The following is a 27,489-nucleotide window of genomic DNA, read 5'->3' as shown; positions in this document are numbered from 1 at the left end:
ATACGTATGAAGGAAGGTTGTTCCAGAAAACGGCAGTTGAATGAATAAATGAGGAAGATGAAAAGTTGGTTCTGTGGGTTTGAAGTTGGACAGTAAATGGATGTTGGCTGGTGGCGGCACGTGTTCGGACTGTTTTGAAAGAGAGAGCGGGAATTATAGAAGCCAATTCAGAAGAACAGTGCCCATGGAAGTATCTGTAGAAGAGGCATGCAGCAGAAACAGTGCGTCTATGAGAAAGCGAGTGGAGAGACTCTGTTAGAGATGAATCATTAATTAATCTAACTGCCCTCTTCTGAATGGAATCAAGAAGCCTGAGAGAGGTTTTGGGGACACCACCCCAGATGTGGGAACAATATTCCATGGCAGGGTGGATTTGATGTGCATTAAAGGCCAAGTGGAGGAACATGTCACCTGACATTTATAAAAAGCTGGTTGGGAGTATGCCGTGATTGAAGGCTGTCATAAAAGCAAAAGATTTCATCACAAAATATTAAATGGCACAATAAAAGCTATTTTTTTGTCTAAAGGCAGGTCCGGATATTAATGGTAGGGCAGTGTATATACACAATATTCACTTCACAACAAGCAGTGGCAAAATTTTCAAATTTTATCACCAATTTCAAGCAACTAAAACTTTATGTGAAAATATATTATACCAAAAATCATGCAAAAAAAGAAAAGGTTAGGGGTTGATGAGTTACAGTGCAGAGTATTTCTTATGCCAACCACAGCAAGATACTAAGGTTAAGATCAAGAAAAGCACTACTATACTAGTATTTGAGATATTCTTGCACCCATGCATTATCACACAGTGATAAATATATCTAATTCTATTGGATTCTTGGTATTAATTCTATTGGTACATGATGCAAAGCTCAAGTCAGGCGCCTCCGTAGCCAGGTGGGCAGGAGCAGCAATGTGTAGCACATGCTTCTTGATTAGACCGGGGTTCGAACCCGTGACCACCAAATACGGAGGATGCGGAAAGGTCAGGGAATGACCACCGCACATCCCGGGAGCAATATGGCCTTAGTTGCTAATGCTCCTAAAAACCAAATAACAACAACAACAGCAAAGCTCAAGTCAATCACTAAGATACACCAATTAGGCATGCAAAAGTTCAGCATTAATCTGTATTTTAATTCTCTACGAGGTTCCCGAGGTTCGGACTGTTTTGAAAGAGAGAGCGGGAATTATAGAAGCCAATTCAGAAGAACAGTGCCCATGGAAGTATCTGTAGAAGAGGCATGCAGCAGAAACAGTGCGTCTATGAGAAAGCGAGTGGAGAGACTCGCTTTCTCAGGTTCCCAAGGATTAATTTTCAGGAGATAAAAATTATTTGAAGGATCATTCAAAACAGTGGGTAAAATTTATTTATTTTACCTTAAAAAATCATTCCTTCTAACAATGAGTTCATTCCTTTAACCTTTACTGATCACATCAGTTTATGAGAAATATTTTGATTGGTTAAGACAGTGTTTCCCAAACTTTTTTAATCACAGAACACCTGTCATCTGACAATATATTTACGGAACACTTGTGAAACAAAAGTTTAGCAAGAGCTAAAGAACTTTAGGCTTTGAATGGTTTGAGCATGCTCAATGCCAATGGGATTCTTCATCTTGCTCAGAATAATCAGCTCAGAGGGCATAAATTCAAATTGAGAAAGGACGGATGTCGGATAGATGTGCGGAAATTTGCCTTTGGCCAGCGGGTGGTTGGTTGGTGGAACCGACTTCCATCACTTTTTGTTGAAGTTGATAGCCTAAACAAATTTAAGGCTCAAATGGACAGGTATTTCGAGCAAACGGAGGGGTGAAATGGGAGTGGTGTGTTTTTTTTTTTGGCTGATGCTGAATAAGCTTGCTTTCTTGCATCATATGCCTCTACTAATGCTAATGCTAACTGTTTGCTAATATTTTATTACAACACACTGTGCATCAGGAGCATCTTTATTTCCAACACACGTAAAGCCGAAATTCAAATAACTGTCATCATACTTTCGTTTTGGTCTTTTATTAGTTGGTTCCTGTTTTTTCACTTCAGATTTTTGAGGAACAAAAGGCTGCAATTATTCATCCTCACTTGGAAGTATGACAATACTGTGTTCACTTTCATAGACAACAGTTGTAATACTAGAAGTACTTGCTTCTCATTTTAAAGTTCCTTTTTTCAACCACAAATCTATGATCAGTTATTTTAATAGTATTTCAAAAATTTATACAAGGAAGTGAGTTTAGTTATGATATCGATTCGCTTCCTCCTCTCCTTCAACCTATGTACTCCAGGCTAAATTGCATACAAATGGCATATTAGATCACATTGCTACTTTTTCGCAGATGTCATTACCTCTATGCAAAAGTCTGCCAAAATAAAGTATTCCGTGGTCTGTTTGATTATTAGTCTATGCCAGTATATTAATAACTGGAAAAAAAAATTTTTTAATTATAATTATACAAAGTGGTGTACACTACAAATATGAAAAAATTATTTATTTTATTATTTTTTTAAAATTATTAATTACGATTTTTCATTGAAGACAGTTTGGTAAATGCTGGCTTAAGGATTAAAATCTAGTATAATTTACGCACTACTTCAATATAATATTCAGAAACAAGAAAAAACCTTTTAATATTAAATTTAAATTTCTAAAATTTGTAATTTTTAAGAAATTATATGTTCTCTACCACATGGTAGGTCCACAACAACTAGAACTCAATTACATCTCCATCTCTCTCTGTCTGTTCTTTATCCTCTCTTCCACCCACACACTATCCAGCAGCGTCTACCAAGTAGCTTGACATTCCAGTTCTTCCTCCTCTTGAAACCTTGTCTAACACTTTCCCCTTCAATCACATCCCATAATAAATAAACTATTCCTGCCTCAGGACATGTTCAAAATCCAGTTTTTCTTTTAAATATTTTTTATCATACTTCTGCTCTTCTAACTTCTCAACGTTTCCTCATTTCTACTTTCAAACCTCCCACTTAAACACAGAAAATAAATGGTTCGGAGAACAGAAATAAGAGGTGAAAAGTTGGTCTAATAATTATGCAGTTTGACAATAAAAGGAGGGTCAGTAGGCTACAGTTTTTTCACGTAAAAAAGTAGCATCATTTTTTGTACATGGATGGGGATATCCGAGAAAAACAGGCAGCCACCTGCCTGTTTTTCTCAGATATCCCCAGATAAGTCATTTTCAAATGTGCAGAATATTTAAAAAAATAAGTCATATTATATTCATATCTTTTCTCAGATGGCTAAAATGTCCAGACACTGACCACAGAAGAGGAAGAATGCCATCAGCATTGAACTTGCTCAATTGATTTGAAGACTTAAAACACCGCAATCAGATCACTTCACAGTTGTTTAGTCTCCAGATGCTGCAATTTTCAGAAATTAAGTTTTAATTTTGGTAAGACCACCATTTTGTTCCCTTCACTAATCTTGTTGCCAGTGCTGGAGTCATAAAATTAGCAGAAAGTATACTCTATGAATGTTATAATGTTAAATATTTTAATAATTCTTGATTTAATAATCAAGTGGATTTTTCTTATTTATTGATTTGAAATTATTGTTTTTCTAAAACTTTTGATTTAAATTTAGTAGTATAACATTATTTTGTGATTTTTTGATTAATTTGGTGTATTTATTCTTTACTCGGCCTTGTAAAAGTATCGGTAAGGGTTTCCACGTGTTCGTAACTACCGCTACCGTTATTAACTTTCCCGCCATTGTGATACCGTACTAGATATACCGTAGGTTATATACCGTACTAGATAGCGTTAGTTGAACTTCGTTAGCAGTTAAATTGTACGTTTAAATAAATACATATAACGACTTAGATTACAAACGTAATATAATTAATAACATAACATAATTAATTAATAAATTAATAGAATCATGACTCAGACCAGAGCAGCAAAGCAAAAGGCTCAAGCTAATGGAAGTGCTGTGGCTCAGAGCAGAACTGAGGGGGGCAGTTGTCCTCTGACTCACAGCCTTATAAAATGCACTGTTTGCTTGATGTTTGCAGAGCAATCGGGTATGGGACTTGATACTGCCAAGGGGGATGTCTTTGTGTGTGCGCGATGCAAGGAGTGTAACGATATCAGGCAACAACTCGGCGTTCTTTTGGGCCTATATGAGAGCTTGAAGGACAGGGTGGATGCCCTCGAAGAAACTAAATTGAGGGGCCCATCAAGCTCTCAGCTGCCCACATCAACGCCAGAGCTTGCACTTGGGCATCGCGTGACACAGAGACAACCCCCAAGGCAGAATGCGCTGGTCCCGAAGGAACTAGTAGTTGTTGGTGACTCTATTGTCAGGGAAACGGGGAACATGCTTTGTAAAAAAGATAGGTGGAACAGGACCAGGGTATGTCTGCCAGGGGCAAAGGTTGATGACGTTGTAGAGCGAATATCATCTTTTAAGGGCACAAAAGGTGATATAGTTGTACACGTTGGCACTAATAATATTAAGAGTAGGAGACCGGCAGAATTACTTAACAAGTACAGGTCACTGTTGAACAAAAGCCGAGAATTAGGGTTGAATTTGAAAGTGTCTGCAATTCTGCCCAGACACGATAGGAGGGAGTATATGATGAGAGCCTTGTCGATCAATTCGGCCCTGGAAAGATTGTGCAAGGCTCAAGGGGTAGAATTTTTTTCAGCCTGGACTGTACTTGTTAACAGGAGAGATTGCTTCTACAGGGATGGGATACACTTAAATAGAAAGGGTGCAAGAATATTTGCTGATGCTATCGAGGCAGTGTTAGGTGGGTCGGAAAACTGCTAGCTTGGGGGGAGACAAAGACCAATAGATTGACAGTAGCCACTGGCAGAGGTGAAAGAGATTCTTGCACTGCTTCTATTAGAATGAGCAGAAGCCTGAAAAACAAGATGCATGGTATTTCAGAGACTGCTGGGAGCCATTGTGGTACAAGTAAACACATGGGTTGTGTTAGGGTAGCTAAGAATAGAAACAGGTGCAGGTATACTTGCGTGTACACCAATGCTAGGAGTTTAGTAAATAAATTTGATGAATTTGAGGTATTGCTCAAAACATCGAAGGCAGATATTGTTGGGATATCAGAGACGTGGTGTCACACAGATATAAGGGATGCGGAACTGCAATTTGGGGAGTACAACGTCTACAGAAAGGATAGACAGGATAGGAAGGGGGGAGGTGTTATGCTATTAGTTAAGAAACACATAAAAACCAAGGAAGTGAAGCCAGTCGACATCGCTGGACAGTGCAGTGTGGAGTCAGTTTGGTGTGACATAAGCATTGGGAGATCAAAATTGAGAGTAGGAGTGTGGTATAGGCCTAATGACTCTGATGAGTATAATAAGGAACTGTACAGGGAAATAGAGTGGGCCAGTAAATCAGAGTGTCTTATAATGGGAGATTTTAATTTCCCAGATATTGACTGGAATTTGGGGGCTGGATACTCACACACTAGCAGGGCTTTTGTGGATTTATTGGATGATTGTTTTCTATATCAGCATGTTCGGGAGGCAACTAGAGGGAGTAATACTCTTGATTTGATTATCAGCAGTGATTCTTCATGCATTAAGAATCTGCAGATACAGAAACCACTAGGTGGCAGTGATCACAGTGTGCTGAAGTGGGATTTACTCAAGGAGTTAACTACCATTAGGGGTAAAGGGAAGGGTTATTGCTTCCGTAAAGGCGACTACGATGGACTGAGACAGTATTTAAATTCTATACAGTGGGACCAACTGATGATGTTACCAACAGCAAATTCAAAATGGGAAGCATTCAAAGAACTTATCTTGGAAGCTACTAGGCTTTACATACCAACTAAGAAATATTGTTCAAGGTTTAGGCCAAAATGGATGTCAGATGAACTAATGAGGCATATGGCAGAGAAGAAAAATGCATGGGATACTTACAAATTAACACATGACACAGAAGACTATGATAGATACAAGTTGATATGCAACCAAGTTACAAAGGAGGTTAGGCAGGCGAAGGCAGATTACGAGAAATCCTTGGCAAGGGATGCAAAGAAAAACAGCAAAGAGTTCTTTACTTATGTAAACTCTAGAAGGAAAGGGATGAATCAGATTGGTCCACTTGATATTGATGGGTCAAGTGTTGATGATCCTGCTCAGGTGGCTAACAAACTAAATGAATATTTTGCATCGACATTCACACATGAGGAGTTATTCAGCGAGGGGAATGCCAGAGGTGTATTCAACTCTAGCAGTAAGTTACAGAATCTTGAAATAACTGGGAGTAAAGTGGAGGAGAAACTGTTGAAGATAAACACAAGAAAGGCACCCGGGGTGGATGGGATCTATCCAGTTATATTAAAGGAGGCAGCAAAGGAAGTAAGCAAACCCTTAGCCATAATTATGAGAGCTTCCTTGGACTCAGGGGAGGTACCCATAGACTGGAAATGTGCAAATGTGACCCCAATTCACAAAGAGGATCAAAGGCTGACACAAGTAATTATAGACCTGTGAGCTTGACTTCTGTTCCAGGAAAATTAATGGAGGCACTGGTTAAAGACGCACTGCAGGATCATTTAGACAAGACTTCAGTTATAGCTCAGACACAGCATGGTTTTGTTAAGGGGAAGTCTTGCCTGACCAACTTGATTGGATACTATGATGCAGTCACAAAAGAACTGGATGCAGGGAATAACTTTGATATTATATACTTGGATCTTAGAAAGGCTTTTGATACTGTTGCACATGGAAGACTGCTACACAAATTGGAGCAGTGTGACATTGGAGGCAAATTGCTGCTATGGATAAAGGGGTGGTTGAGGGGGAGAAGACAGAGAGTGGTAATCAATGGACACTGCTCATCGTGGACTGATGTTATTAGTGGAGTCCCTCAGGGCTCAGTGTTGGGTCCATTATTGTTTTCTGTATTTATAAATGATATTGATGATGGTATATCGGGATTAATGTCCAAGTTTGCAGACGATACAAAGGTTGGCAGGGTTGTCAAGGACACTACTGACACTATGCTTCTGCAACAGGATCTGGAAAGGTTGAGCAGATGGGCTGAGAGGTGGCAAATGAAGTTTAACATTGACAAATGTAAAGTACTACACATGGGAAACAGCAACCCCAGAGCAACGTATCAACTCTATGGTACAACACTGACAGTGGTAGAGAATGAAAGGGACTTGGGGGTGGTTGTGCAGGCAGATATGAAGTTCTCTGAGCAGTGCAGACGGGCTGCAAGAGTAGCTCATGGAGTATTGTCAATGATATACAGGAATTTTTCCAGCAGGGATAAGGAGGTGATTATTCCATTGTATAAGGCGATGGTCAGGCCACACCTAGAGTACTGTATACAGGTCTGGAGGCCTCATTTCAAGAAGGATGTAGAGCTGCTGGAACGAGTACAGAGAAGGGCAACAAGATTAGTGAATGGAACAAAGGGGTGCTCTTACGAAGAAAGGCTTAAGTTTTGCAAATTACAGTGTCTGGAGACTAGGCACCAGCGAGGTGATCTGATAGAGGTGTATAAAGCCTTGAATGGTTTAAGCATGCTCAATGCTGATGGGATTCTTCCTATAGCTCAGAATAATCACCTGAGAGGGCATAAATTCAAATTGAGGAAAGACAGATGTAGGATAGACGTGCGGAAATTTGCCTTTAGCCAGCGGGTGGTTGGTTGGTGGAACAGACTTCCATCCCTTGTGGTGGAGGTTGATAGCCTAAATAAGTTTAAGGCTCAGCTGGACAGGTATTTTGAACGAACAGAGGGGTGAAGTGGAAGTGGTTTTTTTTTTTTTTTTTTTTTTGGCTGATGCTGCATAAGCTTGCTTTCTTGCATCAAATGCCTCTACTAATGCTAATGCTAATAATATTTATATTTTCAAGTCTTTCGAAAACCAGAAGGTATACACTATTCACCTAAAAAAATTCAGAGAGTATATGACATATACTTTCCACTACAGCCCTGTTTGTTGCCTTCTCTGCACTTTTTCCAACAGATCTGTCCTTCCTAAAATGAGGCCTCCAGACCTGTATGCAGTACTCAAGATGCAGCCTAACCACTGCCTTGTACAATGGGATAATCACCTTCTTATCCCTGATAGCAAAGTTCCTGTATATCAATGACAAAATGTCATGAACTGTTCTGGCAGTCTGTCTGCACTGCTTAATAGAACTTCAAATCTGACTGCACAATTACCTCCAGGTCTTTTTCATTTTCCACTACCCTGAGTGTAGTAACACACAGCTGATACTTTAATAACTGCTACTCATTTGGTAATGTTAAACACCAACTGCTATTTCTCAGTCCATCTACCTAATTTTTCTAGATCTTGTTGCAGAACCTTACCTTGATTACTGCCTTTAAGCACCCTTCCAACTTTTGTGTCTTCTGCAAACTTAGACATTAAGCCTGATATTCATAACTGGTTATAATTGGATATTATAACCAATTCATAACAATTGGTTAATTTAGGAATTTTGTTACCTCAAATTGTTTTTGAACAATAAAGAAAACAAGTATTTTAATGAAATTATGTATACTCTACATAAGTATTTTAATGAAGTTATGTATAATCTACAAGGCTGGGACCATTTTTTTCACAAGGATTGTAAAAATATACTGCTTTTCGAAGTTACTGCAAATTGAGTCAGCATTCGTAGAAACTATTAATACTGTACTGAAAAAATTTTTTTCAGTCATCCATATTCTATAGCTAAAGAACATGCACTGACTGACAATGCAATTTTTTGGGCAGGGGTGGGCAACCTCTGGCCCACGAAAGTGCATAATCCAGCTCACAGTCATTTTCAAAATATATATAATAAATGGCCTGCTGTTTATTACATATATTTTTGAATTAACAGAATTTCTCATGTAAATATAGAAAATATCCTGCGCATTGCTACAACACATATCGATCCAGATAACGATTCACTGATAAAAATAAACAGTATCAAATCTCATTAAAAAAATCATAAAAATAAAATATTGCAATTTTTTTTTTACTATAATTGTATTTGTATTTTTCTTTTTCTATAATTGTATTTTTGTAATTTTATTGTGAATTTGCATTTCTTTTTTCTTATTATCTTATCTTCCTTCACGGATTAGGTGATCTGCCTAATCCGTGAAGGAAGAATAAGAATTTTTTCTTATTAATAAAATTAATTATATGTATTTGTATGTATAAATATTACAATAAATAATATAAAACTGTTTATGGCAATTTTTTCATTATATACCATTTTAATAATCCTAAAAATCGTAGAAAACAAAACAAAAAAAAAAAATTGGCCCGCATGTAGTTCACAGACATTTTATTTGGCCTGCCATTTATAAAGGTTGCCCACCTGCATTAGGGTATAATTCTATCTCGATACAACATGAAAGCAAGGTCAAACTGATTTTCACTTAAATTTTTAAAAAAAGTTGTTGTTTACACTCTAAGAAGACCTTCACACCTTCATGATGGTGGGACTGTTAGTAATCCTAGGTATAACCTTGCACAAGCACACTGTGGGTGACCACCCAGGTGTTAACCAATGTAATCAGGGGTCGAGGTGTGGCATCCACACCATATGGAGAAATGCCACCCGTCTGTGTTACCAGGCAATACAAGGTGGTAGATGATTCTCATCAACCAGTGCAATACCACCACTTTGCTTATTGGAGGCTTGAAGTGCTGGAACCCATGTTTAGTCTGCATAGCTAAGTTCCAGTCAACCCTTCCCCATCTCTTCCATCATTCAGTATAACTGATGACTTTTGAAGTTATGATGAACATCGGGCGAGATCCAATCTTCCTTACATTTTGAGGGTACATCTCTAAAATGGGGTTTGCAGGCTGGCTGCTACTTAGTACACCGGACTGGGATCTATTCGTTACTCTCTAGAAGGCTTCCGGATCAGCTAATGTATAATCTTGCTATCTCTACTCTGCCAGATAGTGACTGCCGGGAGTCCAAGTAGTGTGTATGCGGGGGTGGGGGGGGGCATTGTCGAGGCCACGTTATGTCAAGGATCTGGGTATATTCTTACCATGTGTACACCATATCCAAAAATTTCATTACTTCACACAGCATGCCTCCCCCACTTTTTCTTACTATTGAATACACCACGAATTGTCAAACTAATAGAGTAAGCTTATCTGTGAAAAGAGCTAAACCTCCCAAACACTTCCTAATTCATTTCACAAATATACGTGGCCTCAATTCTAATCTCAACAATGCCCATTTCCACTTGCAGTCTGCAAAACCCATGTACTTTTTCTGGCAGAATCTCAGTTATCGGTTGATTCAACTACTGCTCATCTCAGATGCCCAAATTATTTGCTGCAGGATTCCTTTTGGCTCAAAGGTGGTACTTGTGCATATGTCCTTTCGGATATTCCCTGTCAGAGACTTGGTAATTTGGAATCTCCTCTTTTCGATCTTCTCTGGCTTAAAATCTCTCTACCTCATTGTGTCAAATTCATCTGCTGTCTCTACCGTTCTCCGAACTCCACTAATCACTTGGAGCTCTTTGACTTCCTCTCTTTGCAACCTGACTTTCTCCAGTCCAACTTTCCGAACAGAGTGGCAATTTTCCTTGGTAATTTTAATGTTCACAACTCCAGATGGCTTCCATTTTCTAGTCACACCGACCCATTTGGTTGAGATGCTGAAGCTTTTGCAATTACTAATGACCTTGCACAGATTGTTCATTTACCTACAAGAATACCGGACAATCCTAACCATACAGCCAACATGCTTGATCTTTTTCTTACATAAACCTTTCTAAGTACATGGTCGAAGTGAGTGGTCCATTAGGCACCTCGGATCACAACTTCGTGATTGTCTCTTCTCCAAACTGAGCCTTTATCTCATGGTTATTCCCAACCTTGTGTTGTTTGGCATTACAAGAATGCAAAATGGGATGACCTGTGAGATTTATTTTCTTCTTTTCCTTGGTCGGATTACTGTTTCAAAACTTCTGATGTCAACGTTTGCTCAGATTGTGTCAGTGAAATTTTTCTGGGTTCGCTTTGGCTTACTCTTTTAGGATCAGCACATAGGCTCAAACAAAAATTCAATATTTCCAGTGAAATATGCAACTTTTTTGGCCAGTCAGAGGACGATTGCACATCCTGTCATACACTCGATGGACATTTATGAGTCACAAATTGTGATCACATCAGATATTCATATATTGTATGTAGATTTTTTATTCAAGTTTCCAACCATGGAGGAGTGCAATACCAGTTGAGCCATCGTATGTAGCAGAATTGGTAGAATCCCGGTTCTTCTCAGAGCGGGTGGAAAAGACCTGAGTTTGAATTCCATCAATGATGTGAGGAATTTTGAAGGGCCTTTTTTACAACGTTGCTGAGTTAGCATTAGGAGAGGTATATGATACAAGAAAACAAGCTTATATAGCATCAGCAAAAAAAAAAAAACCTTCCCACTTCACCCATCCATTCAGTCCAAATGCATGTTTAGTTCTGCCTTGAACTTATTTAAGTTTTCGACCTTCACTACAACAAATGGAAGTTTGTTCCAGCAATCAACTATCCGCTGGCTAAAGACAAATTTCTGCACATCTATTCGACAACTGTCTTTCTTCAATTTCAGTTTATGCTCTTCTCGGGTTGATAATCTGAGCAAGAGGAAGAATCTCATCAGCATTGAACCTGCTCAAACCATCAAGGCCTTGTATACCTCAGTCAGATCACCTCGCAGGTGCCCAGTGTTGTCCTTCTCTGCACTCGTTCTAGCAACTCTACATCCTTTCTAAAATGAGGCTTCCAGACCTGTACGTCTGGAAGCCTCATGGAAGTCCATGTCTCTGAGTCATAAAGTACAACGATCCATATTAATGTTTTCACCATTTTGCTTTCTTAATTCCTTCTTGAAACTTCTTCTCGATAGTTCTTCTCTATTACTAAATGCCTCTTTGCCCATTGCAATCCTTGTTTTTATTTCCTCCAGGCTATTCCCATTTTCTGTCATTATGCTTCCCAAGTATCTTGTCCACCTGTTTCAATCTTATTCCATCTAATGTTACATTGATTCTTTTTCCTGGCCACTTTGAAATTAACACTATCTTGGTTTTCTTGATGTTAATCTTCATATTGTATTCCTTTACTTTGCTTTTCAAGATATCCATGGAGTTCTGTAATTCCGCCTCATTATTAGCAATCAAAACCTCGTTGTCTGCAAATTTTTTGTCTATCTTCTCCCCTCCAACTTTTACACCTCCTTTCTGCTCTTTGTACTCTTTCATCAATGCTTCTGCATATATATTAAATAGTATAGGGGAAACATTCTTGCCTTACAACCCTACCAATGTCTACTTCTTTTGAATCCTCTCCATTAATCCAAACCACAGTTGTCTGTGACATGTAAAGTTCCCAAATTAGTTTTATATCTCTTTTATCTAGGCCAACCTTTACTAGTACTTCCATCACTTTAACACAATTCACTCTGTCAAAAACCTTTTTGAGATAAAACAGATTTCCAGATCTTTTTCTATTTCCATGCTTCTTTCTGCTAATGTTCTTAAAATTCTTATTGCCTCTCTGGTCCCACATCCTTCTCTAAACCCGAACTGATCTTCTATGAATTCGCACTCCTTCGTTTTTGCTTTAATATGTTTTGAGAGAACTTTTAGTAATATTTTTGAGGAATGAAAAATTAAACTGATTGTCCTATAGTCAGTACAATTTGTTGCATTCTTCTTCTTTTCTAATGGGATAATTATGGATTTTAGAAAGTCTTTGGGCCAGCTTCCACATTCATAAATTTTCCCACAAATCCTGAACAATATTCTTTCTTTGCCTCTTCTTCCAAGTGCTTTTATAATTTCCGCTGGTATGTCATCCAGTCCAGCTGCCTTCCCTCGTTTTAATGATTTTTAACGAGGCCACTGCCTTTTCAAATTCTTCTCTTAATAATTTCGGTCCTAAGGTCTCTTCTTCATCTTCTGCTGTTACAAGCCATTGGTTTATTTGTTTTATCATATAGCTCTTCTGTATATTCCTTCCATCTTCTTATGTGTTCTTTGTCATATAGAATTTTTCCATTCTTGTTTTTTATCTTTCCACTGGTCTTATTCTTCTTGTTCATTAAGTTCTTGACTTTTTCATACATTAGATCACTCCTTCCTCTTCTTGCCATTTACTCTAGTTCTCTGCACTTCTTCCCACCATTTTTCTCTTGCTTTATCTGTTGCCCTTATAAGTTCATTATTTAAACTCCTATATATAATCTTTGCCTCTTCTGAACTTGGGTGCTTCCATTTTCTCCTCTTCTCCATTTTATCTATCATTTCTTCTATGATCCATGGTTTCCTTACCCTTTTCTGATCTACTGTATCTAATTTGCTTTCTGCTACTCCTACTACAATCTTTTTAAACCTTTCCCATCCTTTCTCCACTTCTTTTATTTCCTTCCCCTCCACAATCTCCGTCAATTGCCTCTCTGAAATCTCCAGCTAGTGCAGCCTTCAGTACATTCTTCTCCAAGTGTACCTTCTTTTCTCCTGTCAAAACCATGTGTTTGACGTGAATATCTTTTGAATATCTCTTCTTTTGCAAAACTAACTCTTGCCCCTCTCATTCCTTGTCCCAAGTCCATAGTCCCCAACCCCATCTCCTTCTCTTCCTACACGAAGGACAGCATTCCAATCTCCCATTACAATAATCATGAAGTCTCCCTCATCTTTCCATCTAGTCTCTGCTATACTTAATATATTCAGTCTATTTTTCTTCATTTCTCTCTTCACATTTTCGAGTTTCCCTTTCCTCAACATTGTTCTTACATTCCATGTTCCAATCTTCATAAATGGATACTTATTACAAAGATTTCACTGGTTTATGACCCGAGCAGCCTTGTTACTTCTCCTGCCGATAATGACACTCACAGCATGTGCCTGTTGAGTCCCGTTTCCGCTAATATTTCAATCTGACGTCATGAAGCTACTAGGGATAGATGTAAAAGGTGGTTTCCCGTTTCCTTCCTTGCCGGCAATGCCCTCTACGGGGTTGGGTGCACCAGCTGTTTCTCAGGCTTCTGATCCTCTGCCTGCCACTTTTCAATATATCCATTAGATCATAATAAAATAAAATTCTTTTCAAAAAAATATGGAGTTAAGTTATTTCACTCCCATTTACTTGCATATTTATTATCTTCACTTAATGCCTTCACCTAAAATATTCCAGTTAATATAATCTTGGAAAATTACATTGGTCAGTATGACTTTTTTATCTTGACTAATAGATCAGCTGTTTGCGGCCAACTTTCATGCACAAATTTTAAAATTACACATCATATCACAATTTCTACATTTACCAATAATATGAGCATCTCAATACAGTTTAGAGAAGTAGACATGATGCTGCTCTATTGTATTACCTGCAAATAATGTTTGTATTGATGGCAGTAATGTTACAGAAAGTTAACACATTCAACCATGTAAGTCTGCCTTTCATCTCTTGCTCTCTCTTTCAGTAATGGAAAGACAGTTGGAGTGTAGGTATTTCTAATTATCAGCATATCTCTTGAATATTACTTGTTTCTTGTATTGTTAAAATGTTTAAGCAGAAGCAAAGGAAGTGTTTGAATCACCTGACAATTTCTGCTGCATGTATGGACAGTTTAACAAAACTGGGAGGAAGAATATATGGTATTACTAAACATGCACATTCTTTCAGTCCAATTAACTATCTAGTGGCCAGCCTACGAACGTTTTGGGGCTATACCTTCAAAAAATAAAGAAGAGTGGATCTCGTCATTATGCCCACCATAACCTCAAAATAAATCATTTTTTTTTTTTTTTCCTTAATGTGAACCCCAAACACAAGAGGTATCATAACCTATAGTACCTAGTACCGTGCTTGGGTTGGAGGTTGAGAAGACGAAAGAAGATATTTGTTGACATTGGACTTGAACTTCTGTAGATTGTAATTTTCAGGAAATACGTATGAAGGAAGGTTGTTCCAGAAAACGGCAGTTGAATGAATAAATGAGGAAGATGAAAAGTTGGTTCTGTGGGTTATAAGTTGGACAGTAAATGGATGTTGGCTGGTGGCGGCACGCATTCGGACTGTTTTGAAAGAGAGAGCGGGAATTATAGAAACCAATTCAGAAGAACAGTGCCCATGAAAGTATCTGTAGAAGAGGCATGCAGCAGAAACAGTACATCTATGAGAAAGCGAGTGGAGAGACTCTGTTACAGATGAATCATTAATTAACCTAACTGCACTCTTCTGAATGGAATCAAGAAGCCAGAGAGAGGTTTTGGGGGCACCACCCCAGATGTGGGAACAATATTCCATAGCAGGGCGGATTTGCGATTTATACAGAGTGAGCAGCTGTTTGGAAGAAAAGTAATGCCGAGAGCAAAAGAGAAAACCAAGTTTTTTAGATGCAGAGGAAGCAATATTTATAATGTGCTTGTGCCAAGAGAGATTAGAAGGCAGGGTAATCCCCAAAAGAGATATCATTTTTGCCTAGAAATCGGAGTGTCACCAAAGATAAGCATAGAAGCAGAAGAATCCTTTTTGCGAGATACAAGACAAGACTGAGTTTTAGAAGGGTTGAAATCAACTAAGTTGCCTTTGCCCCACTGGAGAATTAACTGAAGATCAGTATTTAAGGAATTGGTAGCAGATTTTCGAGAAGTTGAAGCTGATTGAGCAGGACAAGGTTTCTCAAAATGGAAAGTGGAATGCAGTGTGCTTTTATCATCGGCAAAACTATGGATAGGATTTCCAGTTAATGGAAGAAGGTCATTAATATACAAGAGGAAAAGAGTGGGGGAAAGAACTGAACCTTGGGGGACACCAGCATTAGTGCAGAAGTTAGAAGACAGAGAGACATCTACCATCACCCTCAGTGAGCGATCAGAGAGAGAGAAAACTGGATAACCAATTACTAAAAACAGTTGGCAAACCATAAGATGGAAGCTTGTTTAGAAGACCTTTATGCCAAACACGATCAAAAGCATTTGAGATGTCAAGAGCAACTACTTGTGTTTCACTGAAACTTTCCATTGAATTAGTCCATAAATGGGTAACATAAGCCAGAATATCACCAGTGGATCGACACTGACAGAATCCATACTGGCGATCATTGATCAGACGGAAGGTTTCTAGGTAGTTTAAGAGTTGGCAGTTAATTGATTTCTCCATTACTTTAGAAAGAGGAGAAGTAACTGCAATGGGACAATAATTGGATGGGAGGGATTTGTCACCCTTTTTAGGAACTGGCTGGATATGAGCAAATTTCCAAGCAGAAGGAAAAACACCTTTGGAATAAGAAAGTGAAAAAAGACGGCAAAGAATAGGAGTAAGTTCAGGGGCACAGGTTTTGAAAACAAGGGGAGAAATACCATCAGGACCTGGAGCTTTCTTAGCATCAAGATTCATCAAAATCCTTCTGATATCCTTTTGACGGAAGACCACAGTAGGCATTGAATGGAGTGTGTGGGAATTGGTGGGAGGTGTTTTACCAAGATCATTAATACATGAGCTGGAAGAAAAATGGGATGCTAGCAGGTCAGCTTTATATTTGGCTGAAGTGACAACAGAACCATCTGGTTTGGACAGAGGTGGGAGCAGAGATGGACAAAAGTTGCGGCCAATAGCTTTGGCAAGAAACAGAATGCTCGGCTACCATTAGGGCAAGAAGCAAGTTTTCCACTCTTAGCCTGTTCAAACTCTAGTTTGGACTGATTAATAACTGCTTTACAATTGTTGCAAGCAGAAAATGAAACTGAAGAATTAGAAACAAGCCAATTACAATATGCAACATTCTTCTCTTGAACAGCCTTAGCACATTTATTGGAAAACCAAGGTTTAGATAAAGGACGAGATTTTAAAGTGGAGTGTGGGATAAAGGATTCCATTCCTGCAAGAATAATTTCACTGACACGATCTGAGCAAACGTTGACATCAGAAGTTTTGAAACAGTAATCCGACCGTGGAAAAGAAGAAAAGAAGTTCGCAGGTCATCCCATTTTGCATTCTTGTAATGCCAAACAACACTAGGTTGGGAATAGCCATGAGATAAAGGTTCCATTGGAGAAGAGACAATCACCAAGTTGTGATCTGAAGTGCCTAAAGGACCTCTCACTTCGACTGTGTACTTAGAGGGGTTGTTTGTGAGAAAAAGATCAAGCGTATTGGCTGTATGATTAGGATTGTCCGGTATTCTTGTATTTAAATGAACAATCTGTGCTAGGTCATTAGTAATTGCAAAAGCCTCAGCATCTCGACCTGCTGGGTCGGTGTGACTAGAAAACGGAAGCCAGCTGGAGTTGTGAACATTAAAATCACCAAGGAAAATTACCTCGCTGTTAGGAAAGGTGGACTGGAGAAAGTCAAGTTGCAAAGAGCTCCAAGTGATTAGTGAAGTTGGGAGAACAGTAGAGACAACAGATGAATTTGACACAATGAGGTAGAGAGATTTTAAGCCAGAGAAGATCAAAGAGAGGAGGTTCCAAATTGCGAAGTCTCTGACAGGGAATATCAGAACGGACATATGCACAAGTACCACCTTTGAGGCGAAAGGAATCATACAGCGAATAATTTGGGCATCTGAGATGAGCAGTAGTTGAATCAACCGATAACTGAGATTCTATTAGAAAAAGTACATGGGGTTTGGCAGACTGCAAGTGGAAATGGACAACGTTGAGATTAAAATTGAGACCACGTATATTTGTGAAATGAATTAGGAAGTGCTTGGGAGGTTTAGATCTTTTCGCAGATGAGCTTGCTTTAGTTTGACAATTCATGGTGTATTCAATAGTAAGAAAAAGTGGGTGGGACATGCTGTATGAAGTAATGAAATTTTTGGATAGGGCGTACACGTGGTAAGAATATACCCAGATCCTTGACATAACGTGGCCTCGACAATGCTCCCCGCATACACACTACTCAGACTCCCTCCAGTCACTATTTGGCAGAGTAGAGGTAGAAAGATTATACACTAGCTGATCCGGAAGCCTCCTAGAGAGCTACCAATAGGTTCAGTCCGGTGTACTAACTAGCGGCCGGCCTGCGAACACCGTTTTAGAGCTGTACCCTCGAAATGTAAGGAATACTGTATCTCGCCACGACGTTCATCATAACCTCAAAAGTCATCAATCATACTGCATGATGGAAGAGATAGGGAAGGGTTGACCGGAACTTAGCTCTAGAGACTAAACATGGGTTCCACCACTTCAAGCTTCCAATAAGCAAAGTGGTGGTATTTCACCGGCTGATAAGAGTCATCTACCACCTAGTACTGTCTGGTAACATAGAGGGGCGGCGTTCCTCCATGTGGTGTTGGCGCCACACCTCGACCCCTGCTTACGTTGGTTCACACCTGGGTGGTCACCGACCATGTACTTGTGCATGGAGGTTAACCCAGGATTACTATCAGTCCCACCATCGTGAAGGTGCAAGCAGAGGATTTGGCTGTTACAGACCGTCCGGACTTCGCCGAAATTGGGTCCACTTGAGTGTCACCCGAATATCAGTTCCATCAGCGTTTTAGACTCCCAGGTAGCAAGTACAGCTTGTCTGGCATATCTGAGAGAATGTCTGTGACAACCACAAGGACCACCTCTGAGTATCTGCATATCTGAGAGAATGTCTGTGACAACCACAAGGACCACCTCTGAGTATCTGCATATCTGAGAGAATGTCTGTGACAACCACAAGGACCACCTCTGAGTATCTGCATATCTGAGAGAATGTCTGTGACAACCTCATACTGTATGATGGAATAGATGGAGGGGCGCATTGCCATAACTTTGCTCTGGATATTAAAAATAGATTCCACCACTTCAAGCCTACAATAAGTGAAGTGGTAAAATTGCACCAGTTGATGAGAATTACTCTCATCAACCAGTGCCACCTAGTATTGCCTGGTAACACAGGGGTGGCATTCCTCTGTGTGGTGTGGATGCCACACCTTGATCCCTACTTACATTGGTTCACATGTGGGGGTCACTTCCGGTATCCTTCGCCTTCAAATTATAATACAAAGCACTTAATAAAGGAAAACGAGCTGAATGACTTAATTTGTGAATATAAACTTATAGAACTCTTTGGTTTTAAGTTATTTACAGCATTGGAAGTTACTTGAATCAAGAACTAAAATTACTGAATATTAAAAACTGTCACAAAGAATTTTTAATATATTTTGTTATGGAAAATGGTATGTGGTTCTGTAAAGATACTAGTGGCTTTTGGAAGAAATGGGCATTGAACACAATCCAACAAATGGCATATATTTATTGCTGTTTCAATAATTATATTGTTTAAAAGCAGTTTTGCTGCACAACAAAAATTCATTCCCATCATTTCAAGTTTTTTTTTTTTTTTGTTAGTTGTTGGCACATCGGCTTCTGTGGTTATAATCCACCTGCCAAAGTTTCTGGGTTTTACTCTGATCCAAGCACAAGGCGGGATTTGAACCCGCGACCTTTGGGTTGCCAGGCAAGCCCTTTACCCACCTAGCTAGCCCGGTCGGCACCCATCATTTCAGTACAATCAAATAAAACAAGGTACTGGTATACGAATTTCACAAAATTCCCTATGTCTATGGAACAGTCTATGGATTGTCTATGGAACAGTTATGCAACAGAAAAACATATTGTGCAGCAGCAGGAACAGAGGGTGGAATTTTTACCAGAGTAATATAAAAATGTTCTTTTTTTTTTTTTTTTTTTTTGTTAGTTGTTGGCGCATAAGCTTCTATGGTCATACTGCACCGTCCCAAAGTTTTTGCGTTTTACTGTGATCCAACCCGAGGCGGGAATCGAACCCGCGACCTTTGGGTTTACAGGCAGGCACTTTATCTACCTGGCTAGCCAGGTCGGCAAAATATGTTCTACTGGTTAAACCAAAAAAAAAAAAAAAAAAAAGGCTCTTCTTCCGCCTTTTCACATAAAGCTTGAATTAAAGATAATTCACACGTTAATGAAAAGAAAATGCTGCCACAAAACAGACCTCACTGTTAATATTATTATTATTAGCCATATGGTACAAGGAAGCCTGAGGCTAACGCTGCACCAGCCAAAAAAAAAAAAAAAAAAAACCCTGAGAAAGAGAGAAGTAGAAAGGAATCACCAAGAAAGAGAAGAATGATGACATCCAGCTCAGGACCCTGGGTTTGCCAAGCCCGTATGCCACAAACATTACAAATGTCCCTTCGAAAACTGTACTGGAGTATTAAAAGCAAAAAAAAAAAAAATTAAGCATAACTTTTAAAAGCACGTCATAACAAAAAAAAAAAAAAAAAAAAAAAAAAGTCAAACTTTCACTCACTTTACATGGAGAAAATTCGCCTACTTACAGCAAATATATAAACGCTCTTATTAAATTGACCACAGGAAACGTCCATAAAAAATATAATTTTAAGATTTAATTTTTCCTTTGTCAATTCCGTGATATCCTATGTAATGATGAGTAAAACAATCCTGATTAATTGATCATTTCATAAAAAATTCTTAAAAAATAAACAAATAATTTCACACAACACTGAACCACGTAAGCAACCTTCAAAGTAACCCGAAATGAAAATATAACACAGCGTCCCCTGACGTTCCAAAGTCCTCACTATTGCCTTAAATTTTCATCCAATCACCGAATACGATTAAAACGAAAGGCATTAAATTCCACGAGAATTTCACATGCTCTGTGGGTTGGCCGATAAGCGGAAAACGTGCATCAGATATCTCATTTAGATGAGCGGAACGCCAATTCGTGAGTTGCAACTTCAGAATCATATAAAATTAACGAGTAGAAGAAACCCGCGAATATACTGACGTCACATAATTATCTTCATTACACCAACACATGGTTTTTAAATCAATGAAACGAGGGCGTTGAGATGTGATTAGTGGAGGACCAAGGCATTAACATTAAAGCAGTAGAATCACACGAGTTTTCTTTACCAGCTGGTTCGCTTTGGCTTACTCTTTTAGGATCAGCACATAGGCTCAAACCAAGATTCAATATCTCCAGTGAAATATTCAACTTTTTTGGACAGTGAGAGGACGATCGCACATCCCGTCATACACTCGATGGACATTTATGAGTCACAAATTGTGATCACATCATATATTCATATATTGTATGTAGATATTTTATTCAAGTTTCCAACCATGGAGGAGTGCAATACCAGTTGAGCCGTCGTATGTAGCACAATTGGTGGAATCCCGGATCTTCTCAGAGCGGGTGGAAAAGACATGAGTTCCAATTCCATCAATGATGTGAGGAATTTTGAAGGGCCTTTTTTACAACGTGTCTGAGTTAGCATTAGGATAGATATATGATACAAGAAAACAAGCTTATATAGCATCAACAACAACAAAAAAAAAACCTTTCCACTTCACCCATCCATCCAGTCCAAATGCACGTTTAGTTCTGCCTTGAACTTATTTAAGTTTTCGATCTTCACTACGACAGATGGAAGTTTGTTCCGGCAATCAACTACCCGCTGGCTAAAGGCAAATTTCTGCACATCTATTCGACAACTGTCTTTCCTCAATTTCAGTTTATAGCCTTCTCGGGTTGATAATCTGAGCAAGAGGAAGAATCTCATCAGCATTGAACCTGCTCAAACAATCAAAGCCTTATATACCTCAGTCAGATCACCTCGCAGGTTCCTAGTCTCCAGATGCTTCAAATTGCAGAATTTAAGCCATTCTTCGTAAAAGCAACCCTTTGTTCCATTCACTAATCTTGTTTTCCTTCTCTATACTCGTTCTAGCAACTCTACATCCTTTCTAAAATGAGGTTTCCAGACCTGTACGCAGTACTCAAGGTGAGGCCTGACCATTGCCTTATACAAGGGGATAATCACCTCCTTATCCTTGTTAGCAAAATTACTAGCAGGGATAAGAAGGTGATATCTAATGTTTGTAAACTGTAAACAGTTTAGAAACATGGGCATGTTTAGTAAATAAGACAGAAAGAAAAAGGTTCTATGATGTAATCACTATAATTTAAGTATAGGTGGTAGATGACTTTCATCAACCGGTGAAATACCACCACTTTGCTTATTGGAGGCTTGAAGTGGTAAAACCCATGTTTAGTCTCTAGAGCAAAGTTTCCGGTATCCCCCCCCATACCTCTCCTTCAACCCATGCACGGTACTAAGTACTATAGGTTTTGATACCTTTCATGTTTGGGGTTTTCGTTAAAAAAAAAAAGGTAATATAATATATAAACAGAATATCTAGTCAGGTGGTAGTATTAGTAGAGTCAAACATTGAAAGAAAGCAAACTTAGAGAGCATCAACCAAAAAAAACACTTCCAATATAACCGTCCATCACCTCTAATAAATAGATCGTCTAGTTCAGTCACTTTTACACCACCAGACAAAAGACCGTAAAAACAATCAAATACCTATTGATTCAAGACAAAATTTCACCCATCTATCCTGCAACCATCCTTCCTCAGTTTGAATTAATACCCCCTCGTGTGTGTGTAGTCTGGACAAGAGAGAATATGCAATAAACATTGAGCTTTCTCAATCCATTAAAAGCTTTAAACAACTAAATCACATCTTCTCGTAGGTAATTAGTCGCCAGACTATGCAATATACAAAACAAATACCTTTCATGGTAAGAGCACCCATTTTCCTTACCAGTCTTGTTGCCTTTCTCTGCACACGTTCCAAATAAAGCCGACATCCTAAAATGACACCTGCAGACCAGTAATCAATACTTAAGATCTGACCTAACAAATTGCTTATGCAAAGTAATATTGTTGCTGTTGCTGTCATTATTATTATTATTAGTGTGAAATGATGCAAAAAAGCAAGCTTATGCAGCATCCACAAAAAAAAAAAAAACACTTTCAATTTCATCTGTCAATCCACTCTAACAATTTAGAGAGAGAGAGAGAGAGAGATAATCTTTAATGCCCTTCACGGCCAAAAAGCCAGGGGTTTACATTTGTACAACTTCCCGAAACTTCCGGGAAAATAGAACAATTAATTTACAAAAACAGGTAATTTTACAAAAGAAAACATATTTTATACAAAGGAGAGAACTCCTTACGAGAGTTAGGTCTGATTGAGCTGACTTAACATCGAGATAAGAGCACCAGCTCAATCAGACAGGAACAGATGCAAGGTACACATGTCAATGCAGATTAGTCCTACTAGACATAATTTTTTTCCTGTAAGTCCGGTCAATAGCGAATTTGTTCAGGTCGGCGTCAAGTGCCTGGGTTTGCTTGAACATCTGCTGAGGAAGGAACCTGTCCGAGAGATGGAGTCGCGCTGAATGCGAGTAGAGCTCAGGATTGGCCCTAAGGGCAGCAGGGGGGATCCTCCAGCCACAGGTATCCCAGAATGAAGGTGTTGCGATTATGCCTGTTATCATCTTGACTGTTGCTAGGAGGCGTTGGTCTTCGACTAAGGTGGGAAGCCGTGGAATCCCGAGAGAGTTGGCAAGCTGCGTGGTGTGAATCAGAGCTGGAAGGTTGTGCTTCCTGTTGGCCCACTTTAGGAGCCAGAATTCTGTGGCAAAGAGTGGTTTCTTTATTGATGGTGCCGCTGACGCCCAAATTTCAGCAGCATAGAGTAAAGGTGGAAAGATGATTGCTCTTATGTACCTCACGGTTGTCTTTTTATCTCTGATATGAAGGAGATGCTGTTTTGCTATCCACCGGAGTCTTGAAGCACCTACTTTTTTACTAGCCTCTCCTAAAGGCAAATTTCCACACACCCAACCTGCAGGAATCCTTTCTCAATTTCAATTTATGCCCTATTGTGTGTATAAGGTAGAATACATTCAGCATTGAGCATCCTCAATCCATTCAAACTCTTAAACAATCAAACAGATCTCTTTACAGATGCTTAGCCTCCAGACGCTGCAGTTTGCATAACTGAAGCGTTCCCTGGTAGGAGCGCTCTTTTGCTCCCCCTCACCAACCATACTGCTGTTCTATACATCCATTCTAACAGATCTGCTGACGAGGCTACTAGTGACCGTCGTGTTCAAAGCCACTAAGTGGATTTTTCTTATTTATTGATTTGAAATTATTGTTTTTCTAAAACTTTTGATTTTAATTTAGTAGTATAACATTATTTTGTGATTTTTTGATTAATTTGGTGTATTTATTCTTTACTCGGCCTTGTAAAAGTATCGGTAAGGGTTTCCACGTGTTCGTAACTACCGTTACCGTTAGTAACTTTCCCGCCATTGTGATACCGTACTAGATATACCGTAGGTTATATACCGTACTAGATAGCGTTAGTTGAACTTCGTTAGCAGTTAAATTGTACGTTTAAATAAATACATATAACGACTTAGATTACAAACGTAATATAATTAATAACATAACATAATTAATTAATAAATTAATAGAATCATGACTCAGACCAGAGCAGCAAAGCAAAAGGCTCAAGCTAATGGAAGTGCTGTGGCTCAGAGCAGAACTGAGGGGGCAGTTGTCCTCTGACTCACAGCCTTATAAAATGCACTGTTTGCTTGATGTTTGCAGAGCAATCGGGTACGGGACATGATACTGCCAAGAGGGATGTCTTTGTGTGTGCGCGATGCATGGAGTGTATCGATATCAGGCAACAACTCGGCGTTCTTGTGGGCCTATATGAGAGCTTGAAGGACAGGGTGGATGCCCTCGAAGAAACTAAATTGAGGGGCCCATCAAGCTCTCAGCTGCCCACATCAACGCCAGAGCTTGCACTTGGACATCAGGCAACACAGGGGCAGCCCCCTAGGCAGAATGCGCTGGTCCCGAAGGAACTAGTAGTTGTTGGTGACTCTATTGTCAGGGAAACGGGGAACATGCTTTGTAAAAAAAGATAGGTAGAACAGGACCAGGGTATGTCTGCCAGGGGCAAAGGTTGATGATGTTGTAGAGCGAATATCATCTTTTAAGGGCACAAAAGGTGATATAGTTGTACACGTTGGCACTAATAATATTAAGAGTAGGAGACCGGCACAATTACTTAACAAGTACAGATCACTGTTGAACAAAAGCCGAGAATTAGGGTTGAATTTGAAAGTGTCTGCAATTCTGCCCAGACACGATAGGAGGGAGTATATGATGAGAGCCTTGTCGATCAATTCGGCCATGGAAAGATTGTGCAAGGCTCAAGGGGTAGAATTTTTTTCAGCCTGGACTGTACTTGTTAACAGGAGAGATTGCTTCTACAGGGATGGGATACACTTAAATAGAAAGGGTGCAAGAATATTTGCTGATGCTATCGAGGCAGTGTTAGGTGGGTCGGAAAACTGCTAGCTTGGGGGGAGACAAAGACCAATAGATTGACAGTAGCCACTGGCAGAGGTGAAAGAGATTCTTGCACTGCTTCTATTAGAATGAGCAGAAGCCTGAAAAACTAGATGCATGGTATTTCAGAGACTGCTGGGAGCCATTGCGGTACAAGTAAACACATGGGTTCTGTTAGGGTAGCTAAGAATAGAAACAGGTGCAGGTATACTTGCGTGTACACCAATGCTAGGAGTTTAGTAAATAAATTTGATGAATTTGAGGTATTGCTCAAAACATCGAAGGCAGATATTGTTGGGATATCAGAGACGTGGTGTCACACAGATATAAGGGATGCAGAACTGGAATTTGGGGAGTACAACGTCTACAGAAAGGATAGACAGGATAGGAAGGGGGGGATGGGTTATGCTATTAGTTAAGAAACACATAAAAACCAAGGAAGTGAAGCCAATCGACATCGCTGGACAGTGCAGTGTGGAGTCAGTTTGGTGTGACATAAGCATAGGGAAATCAAAATTGAGAGCAGGAGTGTGCTATAGGCCTAATGACTCTGATGAGTATAATAAGGAACTGTACAGGGACATAGAGTGGGCCAGTAAATCAGAGTGTCTTATAATGGGAGATTTTAATTTCCCAGATATTGACTGGAATTTGGGGGCTGGTTACTCACACACTAGCAGGGCTTTTGTGGATTTATTGGATGATTGTTTTCTACATCAGCATGTTCGGGAGGCAACTAGAGGGAATAATACTCTTGATTTGATTATCAGCAGTGATTCTTCGTGCATTAAGAATCTGCAGATAAATGAACCACTAGGTGGCAGAGATCACAGTGTGCTGAAGTGGGATTTACTCAAAGAGGTAACTACCATTAGGGGTAAAGGGAAGGGTTATTGCTTCCGTAAAGGCGACTACGATGGACTGAGACAGTATTTAAATTCTATACAGTGGGACCAACTGATGATGTTACCAACAGCAAATTCAAAATGGGAAGCATTCAAAGAACTTATCTTGGAAGCTACTAGGCTTTACATACCAACTAAGAAATATTGTTCAAGGTTTAGGCCAAAATGGATGTCAGATGAACTAATGAGGCATATGGCAGAGAAGAAAAATGCATGGGACACATACAAATTAACACATGACACAGAAGTCTATGATAGATACAAGTTGATATGCAACCAAGTTACAAAGGAGGTTAGGCAGGCGAAGGCAGATTACGAGAAATCATTGGCAAGGGATGCAAAGAAAAACAGCAAAGAGTTCTTTACTTATGTAAACTCTAGAAGGAAGGGGATGAATCAGATTGGTCCACTCGATATTGATGGGTCCAGTGTTCATGATCCTGCTCAGGTAGCCAACAAACTAAATGATATTTTGCATCGACATTCACACATGAGGAGTTATTCAGCGAGGGGAATGCCAGAGGTGCATTCAACTCTAGCAGTAAGCTACAGAATCTTGAAATAACTGGGAGTAAAGTGGAGGAGAAACTGTTGAAGATAAACACAAGAAAGGCACCCAGGGTGGATGGGATCTATCCAGTTATATTAAAGGAGGCAGCAAAGGAAGTAAGCAAACCCTTAGCCATAATTATGAGAGCTTCCTTGGACTCAGGGGAGGTACCCATAGATTGGAAATGTGCAAATGTGACCCCAATTCACAAAGGAGGATCAAAGGCTGACACAAGTAATTATAGACCTGTGAGCTTAACTTCTGTTCCAGGAAAATTAATGGAGGCACTGGTTAAAGAAGCACTGCAGGATCATTTAGACAAGACTTCAGTTATAGCTCAGACACAGCATGGTTTTGTTAAGGGGAAGTCTTGCCTGACCAACTTGATTGGATACTATGATGCAGTCACAATAGAACTGGATGCAGGGATAAACTTTGATATTATATACTTGGATCTTAGAAAGGCTTTTGATACTGTTGCACATGGAAGACTGCTACACAAATTGGAGCAGTGTGACATTGGAGGCAAATTGCTGCTATGGATAAAGGGGTGGTTGATGGAGAGAAGACAGAGAGTGGTAATCAATGGACACTGCTCATCGTGGACTGATGTTATTAGTGGAGTCCCGCAGGGCTCAGTGTTGGGTACATTATTGTTTTCTGTATTTATAAATGATATTGATGATGGTATATCGGGCTTAATGTCCAAGTTTGCAGACGATACAAAGGTTGGCAGGGTTGTCAAGGACACTACTGACACTATGCTGCTGCAACAGGATCTGGAAAGGTTGAGCAGATGGGCTG

General features: G+C 39.4%; 1 protein-coding gene across 4 annotated transcripts in view; it reads right to left on the bottom strand.

The window, feature by feature from the left end:
- Positions 1-20,472, bottom strand: part of LOC150076258 (solute carrier family 41 member 1-like) — a 192,990-nt gene extending 172,518 nt beyond the window's left edge. Inside the window, exon 1 of one of the 4 annotated variants that reach the window (XM_090387763.1) lies at positions 20,314-20,472. In XM_090387763.1, the coding sequence (XP_090243889.1) occupies positions 20,314-20,361 (48 nt within the window). In that variant the 5' untranslated portion in view covers positions 20,362-20,472. Of the gene's footprint in view, positions 1-20,285 lie in introns of all 4 variants that reach the window. The other 3 variants (XM_090387760.1, XM_090387762.1, XM_090387761.1) reach the window with 3 other exon arrangements.
- Positions 20,473-27,489: the final 7,017 nt, after the last annotated feature.

This window comes from Mastigoproctus giganteus, chromosome 13, assembly GCF_048544385.1.
Source record: "Mastigoproctus giganteus isolate SK-2022 chromosome 13, ASM4854438v1, whole genome shotgun sequence".
Lineage (NCBI taxonomy): Eukaryota > Metazoa > Arthropoda > Arachnida > Uropygi > Thelyphonidae > Mastigoproctus > Mastigoproctus giganteus.
The sequence above is the reverse complement of the archived record's forward strand: the minus strand, read 5'-3'. Positions and strand labels throughout refer to the sequence as shown.